Source organism: Varroa destructor, unplaced genomic scaffold, assembly GCF_002443255.2.
Source record: "Varroa destructor unplaced genomic scaffold, Vdes_3.0 BEIS01000003.1, whole genome shotgun sequence".
Lineage (NCBI taxonomy): Eukaryota > Metazoa > Arthropoda > Arachnida > Mesostigmata > Varroidae > Varroa > Varroa destructor.
The window spans coordinates 38,041,930-38,067,082 of NW_019211456.1; the positions used below are offsets into that span (position 1 = coordinate 38,041,930).

Genomic DNA, 25,153 nt, shown 5'->3' on the forward strand with positions numbered 1-25,153 from the left:
TCATCGCGCTTGTCACTTACTATATGCTGTCAATAGTACTTGTATATTTGTAATAGTATCGCCTTTCATTTGGAAGTACTATAATATCGCCCACCTATCATTTCAAACCACTGTACGCGTTCCGTTCAGCTCCTCTCATTGACACAACCAGCATTTCTTCTTCCTAGTTTCTCGTCGAGCCATACTGCACGCGATATTCATTGCTGAACTTTGCCAGCTAGAGTTTGCCCAGGCCAGTCGATAAAGGAATCCGCGACGCTTGTCGAACTTTCAATCCTAGCCAATCAAAACTCTTGCAGCGATAAAATTCAAGGGTTCGAGAAGAGATTAGATACGTTTAGCTCCACCAGAAACGACAGCTTTTTACATCCCTATGCTGAGGTCTTCTGTGGAAAAATTAGGAAGAATTTCATCCAGTTCTTGTTTTCTTACAGAATAAAAATACTTTTCCAACACCAAGTTTGGCTCTTCGTTAGAAGCGAAAAATTTCAACACACATCGATGGTGGATAACTTCTATGGGGAGGTAACGCTTTTTCATTTCCTTACGTTTTCAGTAAGCTTTAATATTGCACAGCAACTAGCGTGATCTAAAACTGTCTCAAATGCAAAATCTTATTGTTTTATTTTCACAGGTATCGCAGCTCTATTCCTTAGAGAGCTTGCATTACTGAAAAGCAGTTCCAGAAGCTGAATACACGAAAGAGTTTGACTAGTACTACGGAGTACTTTCATGCATGTACTATGACAATTTGTGCAGACACGCTAGGATGTCTCTATAGAACAGGAGTCCATCGTTCCCCTGTGTATATGATATTCGTTTGACGACAGATATCAGATTAGAAAATCATTCACTCATTGAGAAAGTGGTATTCATGCGACTAACCCGGATTACTACGGGTGTCCTCAAGAACTTAGGGCGGCCATAGTATGCATGGCCGCCCTAAGTTACGGCGTTCTCCGCAATACAACAAAATAAACGTATGTATATGTTGTTGTCATAATAAGTATTACTGTTATTTACCGTATTACTACTGCAGCTCGTTTTAATAACGACAAATTATATACGTATTTAGTTTTTTGCAAAATAAGTTAGTTTTATTCGCGTATATATTCTGATTTTATGCACACGGTGTATTTACAGTACTTATTTGCTTGCTTTGATTTTTTTATCTTATATTTGCATTTGCCTCTGTTCAGTAGAAACATTATTTATTATCGCATTGTTAAGAAAAACAGCAACGCAGACGGATTTACTTCAAATCTCTTTGTTGCTAAATAACGTTCTCATAATATGAGAAACGCTTAGATCTTCGACACAATAGTTCGCAGTTGTGCTTATTTCTTAGTTGAGGGGCTTACTGCGTTGATAGAAACGGGCAATGTAAACGGTAATCACTGTACGCATATGTAAGAATCACACAATCATTATAGGTTTCCCTTTGGCAACATTACCGTATTTTAAGTGTGGAACAGGGTTTACAGACAGACTGTTGATTACTGAATTCAGTCTTTTGTAAAACTACGTATATTAAATTGTGCAAAAGTTGCATCGTGATAGAAAGGTCAGTACAAAATCCGATGGTACCTATTCGTACCACAGGGCATTTTCATTATTTTTTTGCGGAGCACTAGCGCTAGCTAGTAAGCTTTTTCAGAAAAAAAAAAAGAAACAAAAGCCGCGCCTCTCCTAATGCAGTACATGAGCTAGGTATAGTTTGTGATTCAAGTAACATGGTATTGATAGCTTTGGAAGGCTTACTTGTGACTGATAGGGACTAGAAATTGTTATTGAAGCCATCGAAGTTGAACATTGGTAACAACAGTCGTCTGATGAAGGATCGTAAAGAATAGAAGCGCGTTTACAAGATGTCCTAATGAAAAATTTCAAAATGTCTTAAGAGTCCAACCTCACCTCCATTGCATATTTGAATTTTATGTGACTATAGTATATTGTGTTGTTATCGGTCACCATCTTCAACTTTGGTTGATGGCATCCTTTATTCTAAGGCAAGGACAGTTAGGTAGACATTGACAAAGAATAGCATTTTACTATATATTTATAATATTATATATGATTATTACAGTTGTATAACTAGTATCGTCGTAGTAATAAAGCTACTCAATTGACTAATTTCGACGTTATTACTAACGCGTCCTCTGTCCACCACTATCTGTCCATATTTTCGTCAATCTTTTCAACTTATCGTCACTGCTAGAAGACACGAACTCTTCGAGTGCAGCATGCTCAAAGGCATATTAATAACACTAATAACAACACCTGCGTTAATGCCAAAATAACAAACACAGATTTACACATCAAACGCGCACACGCATACGTGGAAACCTTCGTTTTTTCATAACATGACCTAGATTTGCTCACAGTGATAACATAACGTATAGGAGGCTGTTACATGGAAAACAGAAATACCATTAACAAAATTAACATCAAGATTAATTTGTTCGATTTCGTCTGCTGCTGAATAATAAAATACTTATTGAATTCAAAATTACTTTTCATTTTGCGTCATGAGCGTATGTGCATCATCATCATCACTAGATGCTTAGGAAAAAACTTCATAAACATTCAAAAGTTATCGTTTTTCTGCTAAGTGGTTTGAACCAGCAAAACTGGAAGCACAACCGCACGATAACAGATCTCACTCATTAATTGTTATCAAGAGGAAACATTGTCCTTAACTCCGGGTGCTACTGAATCGGACGATGCTAAAGATTGTGCTAGTATCAAAACCATTCTTCGTAACTAAAACAGTTATGCAAAAACAAAATAGACGAAATCTCACAAAGTGTAATTTAGCGCTCTAATTATACTTCATTGCCGAGGGATCTTCGTTGTTTTGCCCGAACTTTTCCGTAGCCTAATCTTGAAATTTGATTATTGCAACGGTTGCCATTTAGAAATTGACTTATTTAGGTATTAAGTTTACATAGACCAATGCCCCAGCCATTGCAAGAGAGTCAATGGACTCTCGATAGTTCTTAGGCTAGATATTCCCCAAATATTTGCTATTTTAACCTGACTGTAATCAGGTATTTTATGTATTCTTTTGCCTTTAGGTAACACAACTCTGGCACTTATTGGGTGCCCATTAGTAGCATTGGAGCGTTGAGTAAAATACATTTATGAACGGATTAAATCGCGTGTGTCTGGATAAAGCCATTTCAAAATTGATCAACGGTCAACAGTCAGTGCCACAAGCATCACGAGATGCTTTTTAAAGGAGTGAAATACATTTTCAGATCGAAACAATGACGCTCTCACAAATTAAGTATCTCAGGAAATTCGGGTCCGGAAATTTACTCTTATGAGCCCAAGAGAGCCGAAGATGCTACTAACGGATCGGAGTATTTATAGATGCTGTCAGCTTTAGTAACCGCATCGCAAAATTATTAAAAAAAAAATCAACAGCATCGGTCAATCGTGTAGATTTAGATCAATAGTGCGTTCTGTTGGATACAAAAGATTACCGTTAGAATTCAGCTATATCAACACACACGCACGCACGCACGCATTTTTGTCACAGACACTGAAAGTAAGAAACATAAGGTACGAAACAATCTCACTCAGTCTCGCTGTGGTGCTTACGGACGCTCTGGTAGGCTTGGAGCTTCCTGCAGTTTCTGTGCTTAAAAGCCCTCTGCATGTATACATTTAACGGTGAAGGATCGCGTCTACTAAAGCTTCCGTCGCCAGCTAGCTTCAATCTACGGCATAAGCCACCGTTTTGCCTCTCGCTCAGTAGTTCAATTGACTCGAACAAAGTTGTCATGTAAGTACAAGATAGTCATATTAATTAAATATGGACGTTTCGTTCTTTGTAATTAGCTAAATATGTGCAGACATTCGTTCGTCTTTATACCAATAATTACCTACGGCCCACACTAATTAGGGGAAAGATGCTATGTTCTGCATCACTAAGACCGCTTTCTTGTCACATTGCTTTTGTTTACGTCACTTTGCATATTTTTAAGTAATTTGATGTCAATCTTCTGTTACTGGGGGGTTTTTGTAGCCGAGGTCGGCGATTCATGATAGATTTTTTTCCTATTATTATTCACTTGTTATTTTACTTAAGGCAAACCCTGTGAGTACCCATTGCACGCGCCATATGTAAAGTCAACAACAGATTAACAACTGCTCAATGTACCGTGCCGGCGCATTAAGAAATCGTCGTACGTCACACACACATACATACACTTTCATGATAAACATTGATCCATGACAGGTGATTACGGCAATTAAATTGTCCATATCTTCTAATTTATCTTGTTGTGTAACAACCGTAATTGATAGGATTAATCGTACGTATTTTTTACGCGTTGCACCTTTTCTTCTATCGCAAAGGATTGACTACTCGGATCTTACCGAACAAGGCTACAATTCTACTTGTGATACGTTGAAATAACTTGAAGATGATTATTTTAAACGAACCATAAACGGATTGTCTATCCGAAACAGGAAACAGCGCGAAGAACTGTAGCACAGACCACTATATGAGTTCACCACTGCGAATCCATGTGGGATGTGTGCTCAGGCAACCGAACATATCGACCTTTAAAGACCACCGGTGAACTGAACCGTTAAAAAATGCCTTTTGAAAGTCTCCTAATCGCCTCATGAAGTTGATCTTTTTTTCATCTCTCTCGACTGTCTGCAGAACCTCCGGGCTCTTTTCCTTATACCGTACTAATCAGCGGGCACCTCGTCCAACAACTGCTGAAGACTGTGTTCTTGACTAATGGCCGCCAGCTCCTTGACGAATTCGTCAAATATCACGATACTTAAGATAGCTCGCGTTTGTGCCCGTACCGCTTCAGAATTGGATCTTGATGAGTCACTTTCGTTTGAAGCGTTTTTTTCACCATAGGGTAGCTTCACAATATATCTGAATGAAGAAAAATAACCCAAAAAGATGGTCATCATTATTGAACTAATCTATTAGTTGTAGGCCACAGTATCCAATGATAACATCATGAAACAATACCATATATAAATATCGCAAGATGAAATACAAAAATACGTATTACGAAATGTCGCCGTGCCTCCGGACAACGCAAACTACTGATATCAAAAGAACCGATATGGATTCGCCTGATAGTCAATAGCACCTGTTAAAAAAACCGCATCCCAGGAGCTTAGCATCAATGGAGCTAATATGCGTATTTATATGGGAAGTTGCATTCTTTGGAATTTCGCTTATGTGCAAGCCGTGCACCTACAAATACAAATTTCATTTGTACTCAAAAAAGACCTTTTTCCATCGAGCAAAGTTCTGCCATGGTGTTGCATTCAAAGCTTTTATTGAGGTCCAATTGTTTAAACGGATAGTAATACATGCGAGAGATTCCTTTTTAAAAAATAGATAACGCTATCGTATAGAAAATACGGAAGGGGGCCGTATTAGCTAGTGCGTTGAAATTCTTAATATTTTGGTGCATCTAGCCTTTTGATGGTATAATCTTTGTTTCAGTAGGCCCATGTTCAAAAATTAGCCGACGTACCTGTAGCCAGAATTATCTGCGATGGGTTGCAACGCACTAAACTTCCTGAAAAAGGTCCCAAGACTTCTCCGACGTTGAGCTGGTGGGTTAACATTCATGGCTGATTTCTCTCTGGCCGGTGGAAGAGTTTGGCCAACGATGGAGCCGGCAAGCGTCAGGTTGGGTTGATTAAGAACGTTTTCCCTAGCCGCAAAGAACTCCCTTGCTCTGCTTAGCAGTACGGGATAATTGCCTAGTTGGATGGAGAGCTGCTCAATTTTATGCCGAAGGCCACACAACACCTAAACGAATAAATGTACACGTTTACTCGTATGTGTATTCATTCTATATTGTTCTCTACTTTGGAAAACTTTTACAATAGACTGTGCAGTTGGAGATGGATCTAGCAAACCGATACAAGAATTGGACAATTTTTCATGTAAAGCTTTAAACTTACTCCAAAATGACAATGAAAAAAAAACTATAAAGCTATAAAACTAATAAAATATTCACCACATAGCAATACCTGATATAGGCTTCGTATGCTTGGTTGGAAGACTATCTCTTGCGACAGGAGAAAGCTGCGAAGTAACGGCTGGGGGTAGAGTGCGAGTCGAGAGATCAGGGAGGTAAGTTGTAGATTGGTGTAGACATCATTGATTGTGATACACTCCAGTCGTGACAGGACCTGTGTCAGGAAAGGTCCTATATCAGCACCGCCAAAATCCTAGCCAAGAAAGAGGACAGAAACGCTTATTATGTTACAGTAAACAAAAATATATAGCCTCTCATTTTTCTCAATTATTTTTTTGTTTTTTGAATCCTTGACTTCATGGTTAGCTCGAAAGTACTATAATTTTTGTAGCGTTGCAACATCTATCAAAAATGTATTTTTTTTTTAACTAAAAACAACCGGAATCGTTCCGTTTCAGAATCGATTCTAATTCCTTGTTACTCTGTGTTATAAAGCAGATGATTCATGGTATATCGAGCAGTCGAATAACGTTATCTGCTTGTTTTTGTAGAACCGTTTTTTACAAGCGCTGGATAATGTCCTAGCACATGAATTTTTATTTCATAATGAAAGCGGAATTACCTTTTGATCATTGACAAATATTCCGGAGTCCTCTTTCTCTTCGGCTAATTTTCCATTATGACACTGCATCGGAGCGCCAACATTAAGTGCGATGCTGGCTTCGTTCCCACCTGCCCCATTTATGTGTTGTTGCTGCTGTTGTTGATTTTTAATGGAAGAAGATGTGCCACTGCTACTTCCCCTGTCATTAGCACTGCTGATGCAATTTCCCGGCAGGTACATGTTGGTTACTCCGGTCACTGGACCGTTTACCGTCGCCCGGGAATCACTTTTGCTCCCGTCATAGTTTCGCGACCAAACTTGACACGCATCACGACATGCACGAATGCCTAAGATACAAGAGAGAAGACGCCTTTCTTGATTTGGATACTTTTTTTTTATCACATTACATAACACACTACATAACACTAAATAAATCAAATGAAAATAAGCCGAATAATCAAAACGTCATCCAGGCACACTAGTGTCTGGGTCAGTTTCAAAAATTACGAATCCCATACCAACACGTCTAACGTAAATGGAACGCAACGAAAAAACTGTTTAGGCAGTACAATGTGTACAGGGAAGAACTGTATAGGTACGTCGTCATGATGAGGACCGGCATAAAAATGCATCGCTAGATGAGTAAGTTTCAAAAATATATAGAGTAAACCAATTTCTGTTGAACATGTTTAATTCTTACCATTTTTGGCATCAAGTAGATAGGCTAAATAACTAATTTGAAACTGGTCGGATATGTCTTGGGCATTTGCGTTCGCATTTGTTGATCTTGAGGCGCCGGCTAACCCTTCTGTATAACTGCGACTTTGTCGGACGTTGCCGTTGAAAGATGTTGGCGGGACCGACCCAGCCCTAACGGAACCCGCATTTGACAAATAGCCGCTCGTCGATTTATTGGTCGCAACTGGAGGAAGCTGCGAAGGCGCTAGCGAAAGTAACCGTTGAGCAGTCACACAAAACGTATCCACGTCACGCATTCGCTCGCGGTGCGAGACCATAACGTGGGAACAAGGAATTAGATACCTACAATAAAAAACGCGTGTGAAAATTACTGATTTATCATATCGTATAGCGTTACGTTGTTAAAGGATGGTCTCTCATAGTAACCAACTGTCGCTGCCATTGATGCGTTCTCGTTTAAAAGTTGCTGTTCTAACGTATTTTTATTTGTTTGGCTTTTCACAAGTAACTGAGTATATATATATATATAATATACAGACAAAAGAACTTTTTTTAATAGATATCTTTTGAAGTTCTTCAGACACTTACTTGAAGACGAGTTCAAACATGACCTCTTCGCAGTTTAAATCCAGGAGTGTTTTAAACAACGCGATGGTAACAATAGCCAGCTTTGAATGAGCTCCGATCCGCAAAATTAATATGTCAACAAGAAGTCGCCGTTCACACATTGTCGTGAGCAAAAAATGTAGAAATACACGCATTAAGCGGGGCTCTGTTACCTTACGAAGAAACAGTTCCAGGTAGCTACAACGAGATAACGGAAATGTGCAGTAGGTGTTAAATGCGTGTGTTGCCGTATAAAAGTTGTCGGCATCTCATTGTCAATTCAGCCATTTTATTCGCTGAACTATAGTGGGTTACAAGTAGTCGATAATTGAAACCCAAGTCTACACACGTATTCGTCCTGTTTTTGGACAGCAATTATATTCCGAGCCGGCCTAACATATGTGGACTAGTGATAAAAATAAATTGGCTTGTTGGGGGAAAAACAGTAACTGTTAAATGTTATTGCAAGCTTTATGAACGTTCCTCATTCAAGTATCGTGCTCGTCGAACTTTTATGGTCTAAAGGTAGTATATTAATAGCTGATAGTTCTAAGCTCATTATTAGTACAATATCATTAGATTATACACACGCAATTATAGCGAAGGGTTCTCAAGTGTGGCATATATAACGAGTGGGTCCAACAAGCGGATTGAGCAAATTACGCAAAGAACTTAGTTACACAAGACCCATGCAATATATAAGGCATGCAGCGAAACAAATAAAAGACCTTTAACCAGTCGAATTGGGATATTTATAAGCCAAAAAATCTGCTTATGGCAAATCGAAATTACACAGTCGTTGTGACTATCTCATCGGTATTGCTTTGGTAGAGGGCAGGACCCATGACAGGTATCAGAAAGCCATGCAAAAGGTAGTCCAAAAGTTGATCCCGAACGAGCGGATGTGACACCTGAAAATGAGCAATGAGTGCAATGAAAAATGAAAAATTTTGTTTTATACATCCGATAATTACTTGTTCCGTCCTATATTTACTGTGATGATGGCGTTACTGCCTTTGAAAAAATAATCGCGCTGGGATACACTCGAAAATACGGCTCTATCAGAGAACTCAACATGGAGGATTAAACATTTGCATTGTGTTGCGTTACCTGCGTCACGGCATTGCAAAACTCGAGCGAACAGAGAAATGCCCCCAGTGCCGGCAAGTCTTGGACGTCTTCCTCCGAAAGTCGATACCAGTCTTCTCCGCAAACCTCCAACTTTCGGGGTAGCACCGAGTACAACCCACTTAGACCTACAGGACGGAATCACGGATTGTCGGGAAAAAATATCGAATAATTTATTAGGTAATCTTTAAGTCTTAAGTCTTTTTATGTTGAAAATTCATTTGTTCTAGGCTTCACTTTAGGCTTATGTGGCTTTCAAAAACATATACTATACCGTTATATATAAATGTGTATATATATGTATGCATATTCATAACGGTAGCTTAAACGGCCAAACCTTTGGCTAAAGTGATCAGGATTCGTCGCTTCAAGTCCTGCTAACAACCTTACCATACTACACAACCTGCGTGTTTGGAGTGAATGATTGATGTTTGTTATTTTACATTTCTCCATCTAACGTGACAAACGTACTTATATAAATATATTTAGTCGACTTATTAACAGATGTAAAAAGTAATCTTTTTATTACCGGTGGCAAGAATTGGACAGAAGTTTGAGTGATTTGCCATATATTTGCCAAGCTCGTCGACTCTCGCATGATTTTTGGCGGCGAGACACATACACAATAGCAGAGCATCCCTTGCCTGATGACCTAATTGGCCTTCCCGATGGACATAAGGAACCAATAGTGAGAACACGAGAAATCGAGGAGGGCCGTGACTTTCGCCTGTGTCTCCTCCGCGTGGACTGCAAAAGTAAGACCAATACGGTAGTTGGATGCGAGTCAAGCGACGAATGCAATGGAATCTACTATGAATATACAATGAATGGCCCGGGCAAATGTGGTATTCGTCTCTACTGATACTAGTGAATACAAATAAACTAAACTATTGTAGCTTTATTATACAGTAGCTTATATATGGTCTTCACTGTTGAGTAAGAACGTCGAACGATTTTAATGGGTGTATTTCATTTGGCTGTCACAATTCTTTGCACACTAGAAATAAATAAATGTCTACCGGCAGCAAACTGATCCACTTTGAGCAGATCGATTTGCCCGCTAGTTATTTACAAAATATTGAGTGAAACGTGACCCACTTAAAAAATATTTGCAGGAGGTCCGCGTTTTGCGACAAAGTAACGCATAACGTATTAAGTAAAGCCACTAGACGGCGTTCCAATTCTTCTGGGCAGTCAGATTCACAAATGGACAAAAGCTTCTGAAGCGGGCTTAGAAAACCCTTTTGGTAAAGAAGACGCTGCGAACAGTTGCTCGTTAAGATCTGAAACAGAGATCAGAAAAGAAAAATAGCTTATAATAAATATCATTGGCATAACAACATATGACTTATTAGTATTTATAAGTTACGAAGACTCAATAGTTCATTGGATTCTACTTCTTAGCTTTCTTCTTCTATTAGGATTCTATTATTATCTATCAAACCCACAAGCTTAGAACTTGCATACATACCGACTGAACGCACGATACGCTATATTTTATCACTGTAATATATATAAGAGTTGTGACGCTGTGTGACACTTTAGCGCTTACAGCGCTCATGAACCGCCATAGTATCGCCAGCTAACCTCAAATATTCGCAGCTGTTCCTCAAGTAAGCGGAGCGTAAATTCGGCTGTCTGTAAACTCCAGTCAAGCACCTTTTCAAGAACGTAGTTGTCAAGGATATAGTCGAGAATTGGAGATATCGCGTACGAGTTCAATGAAGGTGCAGGCGAAGGCGCCGATGATGATGTGGACGACGACAAAGTTGACACAGATGAAGGTGGTCCTGTTATTGTTCCGCCAGGACCAAATGGACCTTTTGCCGCACATTCTTCAAGGATATAGTTCACCATCTGTTCGAGATGGTTAACTATGGCTGCTACGTCATCCTGACGCACCGATAGGCTGGAAAGAAATTCCAAACGGTATCCAGAAATTAAGTATTCAATCAACGAAAAGCAGCAAATACACGCAAAATTGCATCACAGTCTAGGTGGTGGCATCTTGTAAAATCGTACGATCAACTAGCGACAGAAATTCTCTCCATTTGGTTATATAGCATATGTACCATATTCCTCAGGCCATATTTGGCTTAAAGTGATAACTTCAATCAATGTATGCGATGAACCAATTATTTAAGCAGATTTTTCTGTAGTACGCAATCAATTGGTACAAGACTACTTTTACCCACAACAACAACACAAATTATTTTCTTTTATAGAAGTACCTAAGCGAAAGGTCCCATCGTTGCATAAGAGCACTAGCTTGCGTGCAGTGTTCCCGAAAGGCTTCAAGAAGTGTTCGCGGATCAGCATTTTTGAGAATGGCGGCCGGTCGACGAAGACGGAACGAGCCCTGTTTACGAAGCCAGCTCATCTCGAAACAAATTTTAAAATCAGCGGAACAGAACCCCACCGATTTTTCGACTACCCCCACAGAACTCTCTGATCACAGGTCGCTGTGGGCGCCAAGAAGGCGGGCTGTCACCCGCCCGAAGCTAACACCATTACTGCAATTAAAAAGTGGAAACGGACAAAATGAATGTTAGTGGAAATACACGGATAAATAGTACGCGGTCTAACTGCAACGGTAAAGTAACGACATCCGCTTAGACAAGTTCGTGCAAGTTACGAATGGTATTCTCGTTTTAGTTCGTAGCGTGAAATTATAAATAGTACATTACTCCTTTTGCTAATATTTAAACTGATTAAATGAATTGTCTGAAAAAAATCCAAGAATGCACAGAACGGGCAAGAATTGTTGCTTCACAGAAATGGTCGAATTCGCATTAAAACATTTTCACGATTGCTTTGCCGTGGATCTGGAGCAAACTGACGCAACTCTGTCAGAGGCAATGCAGCCTTTTTGTCGGTGCAGCTCAAAAATATTGTACCGTCAGTGTGTGAGAAAAAACTAGTTCAGTAATTAGCATCCATGCTCCGAACTGATCCGCACACACGAGGCGCCACTCTTAACAAGAAAGCAACTCTATCAGCTTGACCTTAAGTTGCCAATAACTTTTTTTTATTTAGAGGCTTATACCCGGCCGCGTTTTACTATCATTGAAAAGTCGTGTAACTATCCCCCACATCACACGAAAGGCGTTGCTAATAGCATTCATAATAGTATTGCTTCATTCGTAACATCCGCTCTAATTAGATGGTATTAGGTGCCTGGTAAATATACCTTTCCGATTATTAATCGTAAGTTAATTTGTGACATATTTGCATAATAAATAAGTCTGATAATTGTTATAATTGATCCCTCTAACTTTGCTTGCCAAGTTCAAATATTAGATCACAGCTTTTCAGACAATCTTGCCTCGTATTCAAAGATACAATTAGACGTAGACACGACAAAAAGAGACAACTCCTAAGATGAGACATATTTCTCTATCATAAGTAGGCTAAGATCATCTCTGAACCCGTGTGTAACGGTAAATAGTAAATAGGCCTAAAACTTTCGATAATTAGATGGTCAATGCATCAAGCCTTCACACAGTTAAATATATTTTGATAAGAGTACAACGTATGGTATTACATATTTCACATAAAATAACGTGCTTATTCTATTATTTCGAACACTAGATGTTAGTTATTTCCAGGGAAACATTCAAACTGATGAAGAAATTTTTCTCTTTATAGGGCCACATTCGCTCTCTAACGAACCCATATGGGTCGGAGGTCTGCGTCATAACAGACTGAGTTTATAAAATGACTTCTTGAAGCTGAATCCATGAAGATAAAGCTTGATTACTGACCTTTAAGTATCGACTCTGACAGCAACAGTATTGCAGCTAACAAGTCTCCGAATTGGCTCAGCAGCAAAGTGCAGTATTAAACTTCCAAAACGGCTTCATCTATTGTGAAGCCATCTCGAGAGATTTCCAGTTCCTTTTCGTTTTTTTTCCTAATACACTTTGTATCAAGCTAAAACTCGTTGACTCACACCCACGACGATTTTAAATTAATCACGCTTCTAGCTATTTCCACAGTTGTTGTTGTTATTATTCAGTGTAGTGCAACGCTTGGGGTGGGTTTAAGTTCTTACTCATTAATTCGCTCGTAGCAGCAACACGTTATACTAAAAGAAACAATAAAGAACTTTCGGAATCCCCTCAAAACATTGCGTGGTGTTGTTGTGAGTTCCGTCGTTAGTAGTACAACTTAACGCAGCCATTAGAACGTAATGTTTGTTATACACTCGAATCTATACACCTCCCTTGTGTTCCATTTCTGCTTAAATCCATCTTGCTCTCTTCTTGCAGATCTGCAAGGGATTATCACGTTTAAACACAGACTTTTTTTTCATTACATCGTTGCTATGAGAAGATCGTGCTCACAAGAAGGAACATTTATTCGAACCACTCCGACGAGGGTAACAATCTCACGCCACCGATCATGCGCAGTCAGCACTACTGCTGTAAATGACTGCTACCGCGTGACGTCGATATCCTCTATGGCAGATGTCAGACGAATCTGTTGCAATTAAGAAGATCGCGACACTGCTATTACTATCACCATTACGAATAGATTTACCTGCGCCGCTGAAACAGTAATTCTGCTTGGCTAATCGACAATGTGATAAAATTGTCTTTTCGTCTACTTCCAATAAAATGTACAGTAGATACATAAAGGCATATTTATGATGATTGTTTAGGATAAGATCTAATTAGGACTGTAAAATTCATGCAATGCATAACACTATAAGCTCTCTCTCTCTCTCTCTCATGTAAAAGCTAACGTCTTCAAACGCTAAGGAAACATACTCCTACGATGGAGTCCACTTTCTTTTTGCCCACCGGGGCGCCTTATTACCAGAGTAGCGCAATCGCATCCTAAACGCGGCAGTTTAGTTGAGAGGTTCGTAATGTAACAGTCAGCAAGGCGAAACAGGTCGTAGGCGATCATAGACTTGCCTTAATACCACTGGGTTGATAACAGGTCGCGTGTCTTCCGTGACGTTTTTGTGATTTAACACACACCTACATAGTATTGAGCACGTCAATCAGTCCTCATGTTACACTCATAATATCTATTAGAGTCGTTACTGAATACTGCCTGTAGGTAGACTAAAAACATGTTCTCCGTCGACTAGAATAAACAGCGCTTATTATAATCGGCTCCACCTGAAGGACGAGAATATGAATCAGATAACTATAGCACATATTCTCCTTCAGAATCTCCGAGTCAAGAAAGGGTATGAACTGTAATAAGCTGGCAGCGTTGATACAAGTAGCTCAGTTCCTCGCAAGATAATGGCCTAAGTTGACGGGAATGAAGTTCACCGGCACATTAAGATAAGAATCTTATCATTATCAAAGGAAACTTCTCAACAATAAGCCGCTACCGAGAAGCTTTTACCCGATTCAAGAAAAGGCGTCGTCCAGTTAAATCGACGCATGGACCTGCATACGGTCGTAATACTATTAATTCTAAGAACGACCAACCCTCTAGCGGAAATGGCCAGAACCCGCCAGGCATGCAACATCGCTATCGACAGATACTATTGTACAGTTAACTGCGTGATAAAATAAAAAACGCGTAGAATATCTGAATCCTCACGTTTAGAAAACACTTGATAACGTGCCTGTGTCAACTAAGCGACCTCTGTCTCTATTCATAATAATAAAAGAGGTTCCATTGTCTTTTTCATCACTTATATTAAGCAGTACATGTTCTATAATCATGAAACATAATTACCTATACAAGAAGCTTGTTTGTGAATTGCGTTTACTGCACCGATATACCGTAAAGCAGTAACTGGGACCGCACGGTCATTCCAACCCATTTAGCCCGTTTAAAATCAAAATATTATATCCTGAAAGGTAACTTAGTCGAACAAGAATTCCAATGGCTTCCGTTTAGAACGAAATAGAATGATGATTGACACAATGCTTCAGTGAAAGGACGAGAACAGTTGTGTGACTATTTTTGCAGTTGCTGTTTTGACCGTTAACCGCTATATGCGACTGGTATGCGTAAGGAAGATAAGGCCAGGACATCATAGAAAGGCGCAATTTATACAGACCGACGGCAAACTAAAATTTATTAAAGGTAAATGTTATCGTCGACCTTACGTTGCCGATAACGCGCTTAGGAAATTGAATATTGAAGCAAAAACCGCGAAAGAGCCTGGAGTAATTAAATTATATCGGGTCCCTACAGATTACCTGAATATATATCTGCATATGTACAAGTCGAAATTAGAATGCCGATGCCTCCTTCTATGCTTATACCTAACAATTATATTTCATGCAATGTTAAATAAATTATTCTAAGGGCTAAGCACATATCGAAGAAAAAAATTTAGGCTGAATGCTTCAAGCTCAACGCGGTTTAAATAAGCTTTATTTCACACTGGTCTCGCCACAGCATGCAGCGGTAATCAGTAAACTATGTAGTGGATATAGCAGCTATATCAAAACTCGTACAAAAAGGGATTTACCCGTTCGTAAAGATAAACGCTTACAGTTCAAGCAATGTAATGGAAATACGTTTCTTCTGGTCACCTATCAAGCAAGCATAGTATTAAACTGTCAAAGAAAACAAGAACATTTCCTATTCACTTCATACTTTAACATACTATTCACTTAAAATCTAACGAGTATTAGTACGCCAACAATAAACACGCGGAACGAACCGCATAGTAGACGTTGATGCTTGGCAAGTAAACTAACGAGTAATTAGCCTGTTTACAGTCGAAAGACCGTTTGTCACCAGGTTTTAAAGTATCGACAAATTACGATACATCATTTGACCGCCTAGCAAAATTCGCTCAATCAATGTACCTGTCTATCCGTCTGCTCTCGCTCATTTGCTTCGTTGAAGCTTTTCTTTTAACCGTCCAAACATTTCTGAGCGACCAAAGCGTTGCCCGTTGTAGGAAAAAAGCTAATAGAGTCAAACGCCAAGAAAGACGATAGCTTGCTAATAAAAAGCAGACAGCTTCTAATAATAGCCCAATTGTTTTCGCAAAATTGCTCTACCTTAAATAAAAGTAAAAACAAAATCAGATCATTAGAATCTGTACAGAGAGGCAATATTCGGATTAGTATTTCATCTTAAATAACTCGACCAGTACAGTCGACTGATTCGCCTAGATAACTAACTTTTAATCAGTTATTGGTGAGCCAATTAAATACTATTTAGCTGAAATAGACTACGGAACTGATATTTCGTCTAACACAGACAATGTAAATTATTTGTTTGATTAACGGAGGTTGTTGGACTGGTTTCCGCTATCCAAAACTGGCTAATATATTGATAAGTCAATAATGATGTCCTGCAGAAAGCTTAGACCCGTTAGTTTAGGCCGTTTGGTCAATTTCAAGCAAGGAACTTCTTCTGCCGTAAAACAGTGGACCTTTTCCCATATTCAGAAAGTGAATTTACCGCCTTCCTCTGAAGGATTATCTAGAATCATCAATAGCCGATGAAAACATGCTGTAACAAACGGTAGGTATCACAGTTTATCTCAAGCAACCTATAGCTGCAGTTACGCTCACAATGGATAAGTTTAGTGAATGTCAAATGGAAAGGAATGACAAATATCCTATTCTGTTGGAAAGGTCACGATTTGTCGAGAGCTATCCCAATGGTAACCTCTTCTAATATGGGGCGAAAACGAGCACCGACCAATGAGTAACTCAAGCCGATCGTGTTTGTAGAGTTTCCGTTTAGCTAAAAAATACCAAGATGCGCCATACGTTCGCCATCTTAGTGTTAATATTTTTTAGTATTTGCTGCTATTGTTCCACGCGATGACTAACTGGTTAGTGTACCCTGCAGATAAGTGATGCAGGACCAATGTTCTAATAGAATTAATATTGATAGTTGTTTAGTTGATCACTGTTCCTTTAATCGGATTACTCATGCTATCAAACCACGCATCTTGCTTGACACAGGGTAAGATAAAAAATATTCAAAGCTTTGAAGAGCCTTACACATTATTTTTATCAGAGAGGATACGATGGCTGTGTCTCAGCAAATGCATCAAGTAAATCTTTTCCCTTAAAAAATAATGTATGTGAAACACGAATAGGCAACCTCTACTAGAAAATAATATACTAACACATAATAGAACGATCGAACATCGAGCGTTAGACAAAGTTCTACGATAGTTAGTGGAAACGACATGAGATAAGTCGACACGACTGATTGGCTAATATAATGGTAACAAAAATAACAAAAGCGGTCGCCTAGCATCAAGTATGCGCCTTGTTCGACGAAAAATTCGTTTTGCATAGGCCATTTCTTCAAGTGTCAACGATACTGTAACGTTCCGTATGTGGTGCATGCAGAATGAAGCTTCTATCGCAAGCTTTTTTTTGCTCTACCATAGTACCAATGTTCATTATACTGCTGTATGTCAAATTCAATTTAGCGGAGATACTGTCATTTTTTGTGTCGCTCGCACCTGATAGGGCTTCAATCATGACCCTGTATCATTGTTCCATCGCTATAGCTTTTTTTGCAGGAAACTATTCCCGAGCGTTTCGAAATAAAACCACCTGTACCTTTTTTGGCTCTCTCGCGCCACAAATTGGAGTCACGGGCACCTGGAGACGTCCTGCGAACTGCCAGCCACATTTTCTGGCATCGGAGAATGACGTTTTTTTAGTTACCGCGACAGCAGTTAAAACCACAAATGGAAAGTTACACATGTCTATTGTGGCCACCGCGCTTTGGATTTTGCTTGAAAATCTTCACTAGGTATGACCAAAGGAAAAAGATTTTGTTGCTACTCATAGTGAGCTTCCTACAGTATGCGAATTCGCCTAACCTTTAATACAAAGGCCATGCACGGATTGGGAAGTTCGGAAAACTAAGAAGAACAGTTACATGACAGACTGGATTATGCCAGAGTTGATTCATGATAATATGAAATAGTATAAAAAGAACGAGACAAACCCGTTAACAACGTACTGCGCCGTGTATTACAACGAACCTTGTACACCGATAATGGTAGCTAGCACCATACACATGATTAATCTGTAGGTCTGAACGTCATCCGTTGACATATTATGAGTTTTTAAGGAACGATTCTCAGCATTCCTTCACACTACCATGTATGTCTACTATGAATCGTCAAATCGCAACAGTACACAAAACGTTCAATTAAAAAATAATTACTACTGAAATAAATTTGCTAAAGGTACCATGCTAAGTTAAACATTGAGCCACTCAGGAAGAGAGAGAGAGAGAGACTCAAATGCATCTCAAAAACGCACCGTAAAAGAGGAAATATTTTTACCATTTGGTCCGCGTTCACCGCTGCTTGCTAGCTTGCTTTATATCTGTTTAGGACGGGCAGGAAGTAAATCTGGCAACAAAAAGTTTCGGTTTCGAAGCGAAGCGGAATGACCAACAAGTACGTAGATTTTTCTTTATTCTTCCTTTCGCCTCGGCGGTGAAGTCGGACCCCAGCGATTTTGTGGACTTCGTATTCCGGCTAAAAGCTCCCACTGGCAGCAGCAGCAGCAGCAGGAATCTTACAAATTAGAACACATTCCGCCGGCAGCTTCGGTCATATCCTTGGGTTCGAATTGCTTGGCTAAATGGTACAATGTTCGCACACTTGTCAGCAGGTGTCATCCGGATGGTGTCGTGTGATGTTTGGATGTGTACGCGCTACAAAAGCTATTCGAATGAGGAAGCTAGGAAAGAATGCAAAGTTACATCTCGACGGCATCAATGGTGATGACAGGAGCGACCCCTGGGGTCTTATTGTAACACCAATGATTTCGTGTCGCACGAGCAAAATTATTTGCATGACTGCCATTGACGTCTAGTAAATAGCCGACTAATAGTACACTAACATAGTTGGAAATCGACATGATACAAAGGCGGACGCCAGAACAACTCGACAAGCAAAACAAAAGGTGAAGTAGCTATCCGGCTCACTGAGAACGAATCCGGATCGTCGCATAATTATAAAATGCTATGACTAATAGAAACAACCGACTTATAGCGTTTCCCGACACATTCAGGAACACAACATGCTTTGCAACAAATAAAATGTCACATTATTTCACCTACAATCAACATACACATGACAGCGGTGAATATCGGACAGTATCGGAGGAGCGCGGACAGTTGTAGTGTCAGCTAGATGGGCTTCAAAATCTGCACGGCGCCTTTGGCGATAAAAGGACCGATAACGGGACCTAAGTAGCCAAAAGCACCCCATAGTAATTCCAGTCGGTGGAAATCATTCCAAAACTAACTCATAAATAAACAATAGATGTACTGTTCATATTATTACCAAATAGGTCAGCGTAAAGTTCGAGTAGAATTTCCTTACATTTCAGGTAAAGGTTAAAGAGGCGCGTATTCTTCTTTATTCTATAATATCGCTTCCACAAAATGTTCTCTTGTCAACATATAACACAAACTTCCTAAGAAGTACAGTATCTGATTGGGAATGAATAGAAGTGCCGTATAAAGCGATGCAATTCGCATCATCTTTTCATATACATGTAGATGAACGTATAGTTCATTCAGCGTTTGCAGGCAATTGAAATCACTTCTTACTAGTTCCAGTTAGTTACCTTCTGGACACTACTTACCGCTTGCGCTTTCTCGTACGAGCGGCTGCCCTGACGACAAATTTATATCCACAGACAGCGTATCACTTAGAGTTTTTATTTTCGGTATAACTATTATTGTACAGGCACTTTTTTCACTCTAGTACATCCTGAGGGAACTTATTTCAGCATAGCCCGTGGTTGAAAAGGATACATTTTAATCATCCATGCACATCAACACTAATGAACTGAACATCTCGGACCGAATCATTCATTCGCTTACGTTCGTACAAGTCGCCAAACCGTTATAGTGTCAATGGAGATAACCGTACATCGACTGACCAAGACTATTTATATACTGCACTCCAACAACGGCCGCATACTAAATGACTTAAAAAGCTGTTGATGATATGCAACTGATCAGCCGTGTCTATTGCCTCGAGAGATCCATACACTGAGTTGCCGGACAATTACGCTAATCGTAGCGGTAGTACCAGCTGCGCTGGCGGTGTCGACTACACTGTCTTACGACTGATTCCTCTCTTTATGCCGTTCTTGTAGCACATAATCTACATAATAGTAAAATATGTACCAATAAATATAACTAGACTGACAATAATCGTAGTAGTATCACTACAATTTAATAGCAACAGTAGGCTGTGTACGGCGCACAGCTGCCACTGCGGCTGTTGACGACACGGAAAAAAACAAGAAAGACCCACAGCAGTAATATTCTCTCAAGAGATAATATAGTCCGCTAGCTGCCTTTAGCAGTGTATGTAACTCCCTATTTACTCACGGGGCGCCCGATATCCTGATCGCCCCTTCGTCCGGTCGTCTGCTCGTTTTTCCGATGACCTGCAGCCTCTTGCAGTTGCTTGGACTGTAGCGGCTGCTATCTGTTCGCGAATGTTTAGTGAGCGGCCAGTGTATGTCCGCTAAATATTCAGTGGAACACAGTTTATCTGCTGGTTGACGCACTTAGCCCGTCATCGAGCTGGCAGGGGGCAGAAAAAAGAGAGAGAAGGTTGAGAGCTGGGCTAGACGGTCGCTGTGGAGACGTTGAATAGCCTATTGCCGGTAGTCATGCGACAGCGAATAGACAGATTGGTTGCTTTAACATCAGCCTGATCGAGAGCAGACGACATTACGACGACTAGCGCCATCTTGAATTAAGACAACGACACGGTCTAATGTGAGTGTCGAACGACAAACGTGTAACGCGCAAGTTGCAGCTCCAACAGCTGAGCAAGCGGAACCAGGTTTCGTCACCAAACCAAGATTCAGGGAGAAAGAATCTTTTCTTACTGTTTTAAGTACAAGTTCGCATGTAAATCGTCGCGTTGCGTTAAAACAGACTACATTGAGTAACATGGAGGATGATTGCTTCTACGGCTGCGGCTGTTTTAAAGTGCAATTTTGATAAAGGCTGATAAAGTAGATAGATAACTAACTAACGTGCCGGTTAGCTACTTGATCTCCTGGCGGCGTTCAGTTATTGGCGACACAGTATAACTGTCAGGCAACGTCAGCTATTATACCTCTCTAGGTCTAACCTTATTTAAATTTTTTTTTTTTGAAATGTTAAAGGTCTCCGCCTTTGTCCCGTTGTTATTACACAAAGCGTCATTCATAAATTTATTTGCGGAAAGCACATGTTGAATGCAATACACGCATATTCATTTATATTAAAACTGTTTAGCTGAGTCGCATATGACATCATGTACTATTGAACCGTAATCTTTATTGCGCTTAATAAAATTGTATTGAATTTAATTCGGCTAGCGCTCGCTTAGCAGAGGCGTATACACTGACTGCTCGGTGGCATCGCCTTTGAATCAAGAGTGTTACTACTAAATCAATCCTAAACTATTATATTTTATAAGGCTAGTAATATCTTATATAAGGCATTGCTAACTCTATGAGCCGCTGATCACCGTGTTACTGGATATACTCCTTTTGGAACTCGAAAACACGTCACTTTCGTGGCTGTAATAGCTGCCGTGTGTTAGTACAAAAACAGTTGTTGGAAATGCCTAAAATGAGCTTCAAACATCAACTCGATTTAGATGACTGTTTATTATCGATCAAAAAAGCTGACATGAGACAAGCGAATATTCAGCACATAGTCGTATTGTTGTACGCAGACACCCTCGTCTATAGCTTCCTATGAGAAGGTGAGCTGGTGTACCAATTACCTTTGGGAGTATACCTCTGAAGTGCATAGTTCATTTTAGTTAATTGTATCTTAGAAAGCGCAATAAAAACTGAAATATAAAACAGGTTCGTGAGAATTTGACGAAACTGCATTAGGTGTTACGCTTACAATAATGATGCTTTATCTAAAACTTAGTTTATTTGGAAATTGTTTTGTTTTTTTTTTAGTAATTGGGTACATTGTGACGTTTCGTAATCTTCAATGCTTTGAAGACGCGACCTGTTCCTGCGAATGACACATTCAATGACTGCTAAACCCTTAAAACATAAAGAAAGATACAGATCACATTTAGACCTATGTATCTTGGAAAGCTATGCCTAGGTTGGCCAGCTGTACAGCTGGAAAAAAAGCCCTTTGATTTTTTTCTCTAAAGATTAAAGCTGACGGTTAATACGTAAGGTAATCCCATCCCCGCTAGTATAAGAGAGACTAGGGATAATAAGAGTGTGATATTTATCAATATTCTTTCAATTGACAGGTTTCTACTAAATTTCACTGGCCATACGCGTGATGAGACTCTTTCACGCTTAATACAATCACCTTATATTATGCTTGGTATCTCCGTTAGCTATTTATCAGACGAATGGCTACATGGCTGGCTCATGTCAGCACGAAACGAACTATGTGTCTATGCCTGAGTTCGAACCTAAACCACAACGGGTCGCTTCTTAAGATTAGCAGGCAAAATGCGGTACCCACTAAGCTATCACGGGAACAAATATTAAGATCAGGCCTCGGTCAAAAACACCGCGGCGGTCACTTCGTCATTGATAGTCGTAGGTTCGAATGAAAATTTTGGATGACACGTGACCATCAGACTTCGCGGGTATGTCATTAAATTTTGTAGTATCTTTGGGTGCCTCCCATGTGCTAAGAACACAGTTCAGTAGTCATTCCTAGGTAGTGTTAGTTAATATACGGTTATACTACCAGGCAACTTTTTCTATGTCATAGCTAGTATGCTTTTCGTGAAAATATATATGTAAAAAAAACTCGGCAAATCACATCAAGATGGCTTCTCCAAAATAATGAACCTTTTCGATACCAGAGTTTCAAAAAGACATAATATATACAAAAAGACATATACATGACCTGGCCGTTGGTTATAGGAAGCATGCAGCAGAAAATAGATTTACGTCAGAAGAAGCTGAATAAGGTTTAATATGCAATAAACCCGTTTTTTATAGCAAAAGTTATTCGTTCTTCGATCTTGGAGGATATTACGTACGAGACGATTATCGAAATTTTTAAGGTTCGTAACTACAACACCTGACATTATGAACAAAGACAAGTTCATTCAGGTTTCCGATTGAATTCGATTTCACGAAGCTCGTGAAGACTAGAATCCAACACACGACTCTTTAGTATTGTCTAAGTTTTTATGGTAAGTGCAGCCGACATATTAACTTCTTCGTCACACTTTGAAGTCCACACTGGCTGCTTTTTAGAGTAATATGATTTATATCCTGTATTCATTATTTGAATTAGTTGGTGGATAAAATATCCGATTACCTGGTGGAGGGAGGAATTTCTGCAAAACCTTTGAAAAGTTTATCATCTCATGGAAGATTCCACGCGGCGTTTTGTATCTGCACGATCGAAATCTAATAGCACTTCCTAGTGACGTTTGCGATTTGTTTACAATGATGAAGTCTATCCATTAGACTATTGACGCTTACTACGCTGAAGTTCTCGATATTCTCTGGGTCCACAATACACCAATAAAGTTATATTCCAAAAGGAAATAAAGAATGAGTCGGAAGTGACCAGATATAAAATAATATTGGTCTAGAATGCGATACAACCTAAAATTTCGAAGATTTAATAAATTAATGGCAGTTACAGAAACACTAGTTAATAATAATAGTAACAGAATATATTGAGTTTGTCTGAGAAAGGAAGTTGATGGTAATAGTTATCAAAGCTACAAAAATCAAAATTTAATAGGCGTTAGTTTCCTGCCACAGAGTCGGTCATCTACATTGGCTGGTCATCGATTTTTATCACATAGATATTTATTTGATCTTTATCAATAATAACAGGAATTAATATACGCTAAATATACAAACAAACAATGAATACAATAATCAAGGCTTATAAATCATTATGATAGCCTGTTAGCCTTGGAGAAGGAATCTAGCGCTAAAATTAGATGGAAAGCGCTATCGGGTTAAAAATCCAGTCTGAGGTTTGTGCAAAGGTGTCACTTTAAAACACTGTTTCGTTCAGAGACACGTCATTGGACGAAATCCGATTATTGTATCGCGCGCTGACACTGATTACACATTCAGCAAAATTAAACCAGCGGAGCACTCAGGTTCAAGATTAAATCAGCAACATCAACAGCTGTGCAGTATATTCTTACCATTACTACGTCACGGCTATTAAAAACAAATAGTACAGAGATCGAAGCCACTGAATAATATTTTGCAAACATATTAAGTAAATAAACAATGGAGCCGCAAAAGCAATCATTGAATAATAATGATTATAACTTCTTACGAATATATATATAACGATGATGAGAATAATGAATAAATGACAGAAATTACCTGCCCTCTAAAACTGTAATTTTCTTAATTCCAGTAATACCTACGAATAAAAAACTGGGCGAACGCCTTTCACAGCCGAATAGCCGAGCCCTTAGCAGTATATCGTCAAAACCACAGGTTTGGGCCCTACGAAGTGATATATTCTACTTATAAAGACATACTGGAACTGAACTGAAAATGATGATGTGAACTAAGGTGTTTAGATCGTTAACGCCACGATATTATATATACCGACATTTCCTTGCAAATTCTGCGTAGAATCTAGTCTCAATGAATTTAGCAGAAAGTTGCCGCATTGCCTGAGACCTCCAAATGCAATATTGAAGTAGCCTTTAGTATTGCGCCAACCAATCAGAAGCTGCTTCGTAATTAATGAACAATAGCTACACTAGTATAATATTGCAAACAAATCAAAGGGTTTTATGTTTATGCCTGTTTATCATTAAACGTATTTTTGTCAGAACAGTAATACGATGTCGATGTAACTTTATTATAATGTTTGATTATGCAAAAATAGTTAGCAAATATTTGCCTTTTTTGCGCCTGCAGTAATGCATACATATTCTCATGAACAGAAAAATAAGGTTTTGTGTGTCAAATATACATTCTATAAAATACGAGTCAGGAGAAATCTTAACTCACATTGTTTTGTTACCGGATTACGTACTGTCCTTCTGTGGTCGACTAAACATGTAATGCTAATCGGATGTCTACCTAGATATTGTCGTTATTTAGATCATATACAGCCGGAATCAATTGGCCACGACTGATTTTTCTTTGACTTCTCTTGTGAATCCAGTTTTTACGGTAACAGCTTTTTGATTCCAAATATGCTACTG

At 39.3% G+C, this 25,153-nt stretch overlaps 1 protein-coding gene and 1 long non-coding RNA gene across 6 annotated transcripts; one reads left to right on the forward strand and one right to left on the reverse strand.

The window, feature by feature from the left end:
• LOC147756914 (uncharacterized) lies at positions 1-2,129 on the forward strand. Its single transcript, XR_015323799.1, has 2 exons — positions 1-525; positions 635-2,129. It is a non-coding gene; the product is annotated as an uncharacterized LOC147756914 (long non-coding RNA).
• LOC111246166 (FHF complex subunit HOOK-interacting protein 1B) lies at positions 1,071-20,473 on the reverse strand. Of its 5 annotated transcripts, none has more exons than XM_086983631.1 (13): positions 20,344-20,473; positions 11,244-11,525; positions 10,600-10,921; positions 10,111-10,295; positions 9,542-9,759; positions 8,995-9,140; positions 8,677-8,795; positions 7,867-8,082; positions 7,280-7,620; positions 6,598-6,926; positions 6,028-6,228; positions 5,523-5,803; positions 1,071-4,906 (listed from the first exon to the last, which is right to left on the reverse strand). In XM_086983631.1, exons 2-13 carry the CDS (start codon positions 11,390-11,392, stop codon positions 4,708-4,710), a joined length of 2,706 nt encoding a protein of 901 aa, XP_086839757.1. In that variant the 5' UTR covers positions 11,393-11,525; positions 20,344-20,473; the 3' UTR covers positions 1,071-4,707. The 5 variants fall into 5 exon arrangements, with proteins under 5 accessions (XP_086839757.1, XP_022651040.1, XP_022651038.1 ...); XM_022795305.2 differs by lacking the exon at positions 20,344-20,473 and adding an exon at positions 19,587-20,237 and having other exon boundaries at positions 10,672-10,921; XM_022795303.2 differs by lacking the exon at positions 20,344-20,473 and adding an exon at positions 19,587-20,235.
• Positions 20,474-25,153: the final 4,680 nt, after the last annotated feature.

Bases quoted from the DNA above. Each gene is read 5' to 3' on its own strand.
- LOC111246166 (XM_086983631.1), bottom strand. From the start codon at position 11,392: ATGAGCTGGCTTCGTAAACAGGGCTCGTTCCGTCTTCGTCGACCGGCC. The intron at 6,927-7,279 runs GTAAGAATTAAA...CTTGTATCTTAG, and splicing joins TCTACTTGATGCCAAAAATG to GCATTCGTGCATGTCGTGAT. The intron at 5,804-6,027 runs GTATTGCTATGT...TTATTCGTTTAG, and splicing joins GCATACGAAGCCTATATCAG to GTGTTGTGTGGCCTTCGGCA.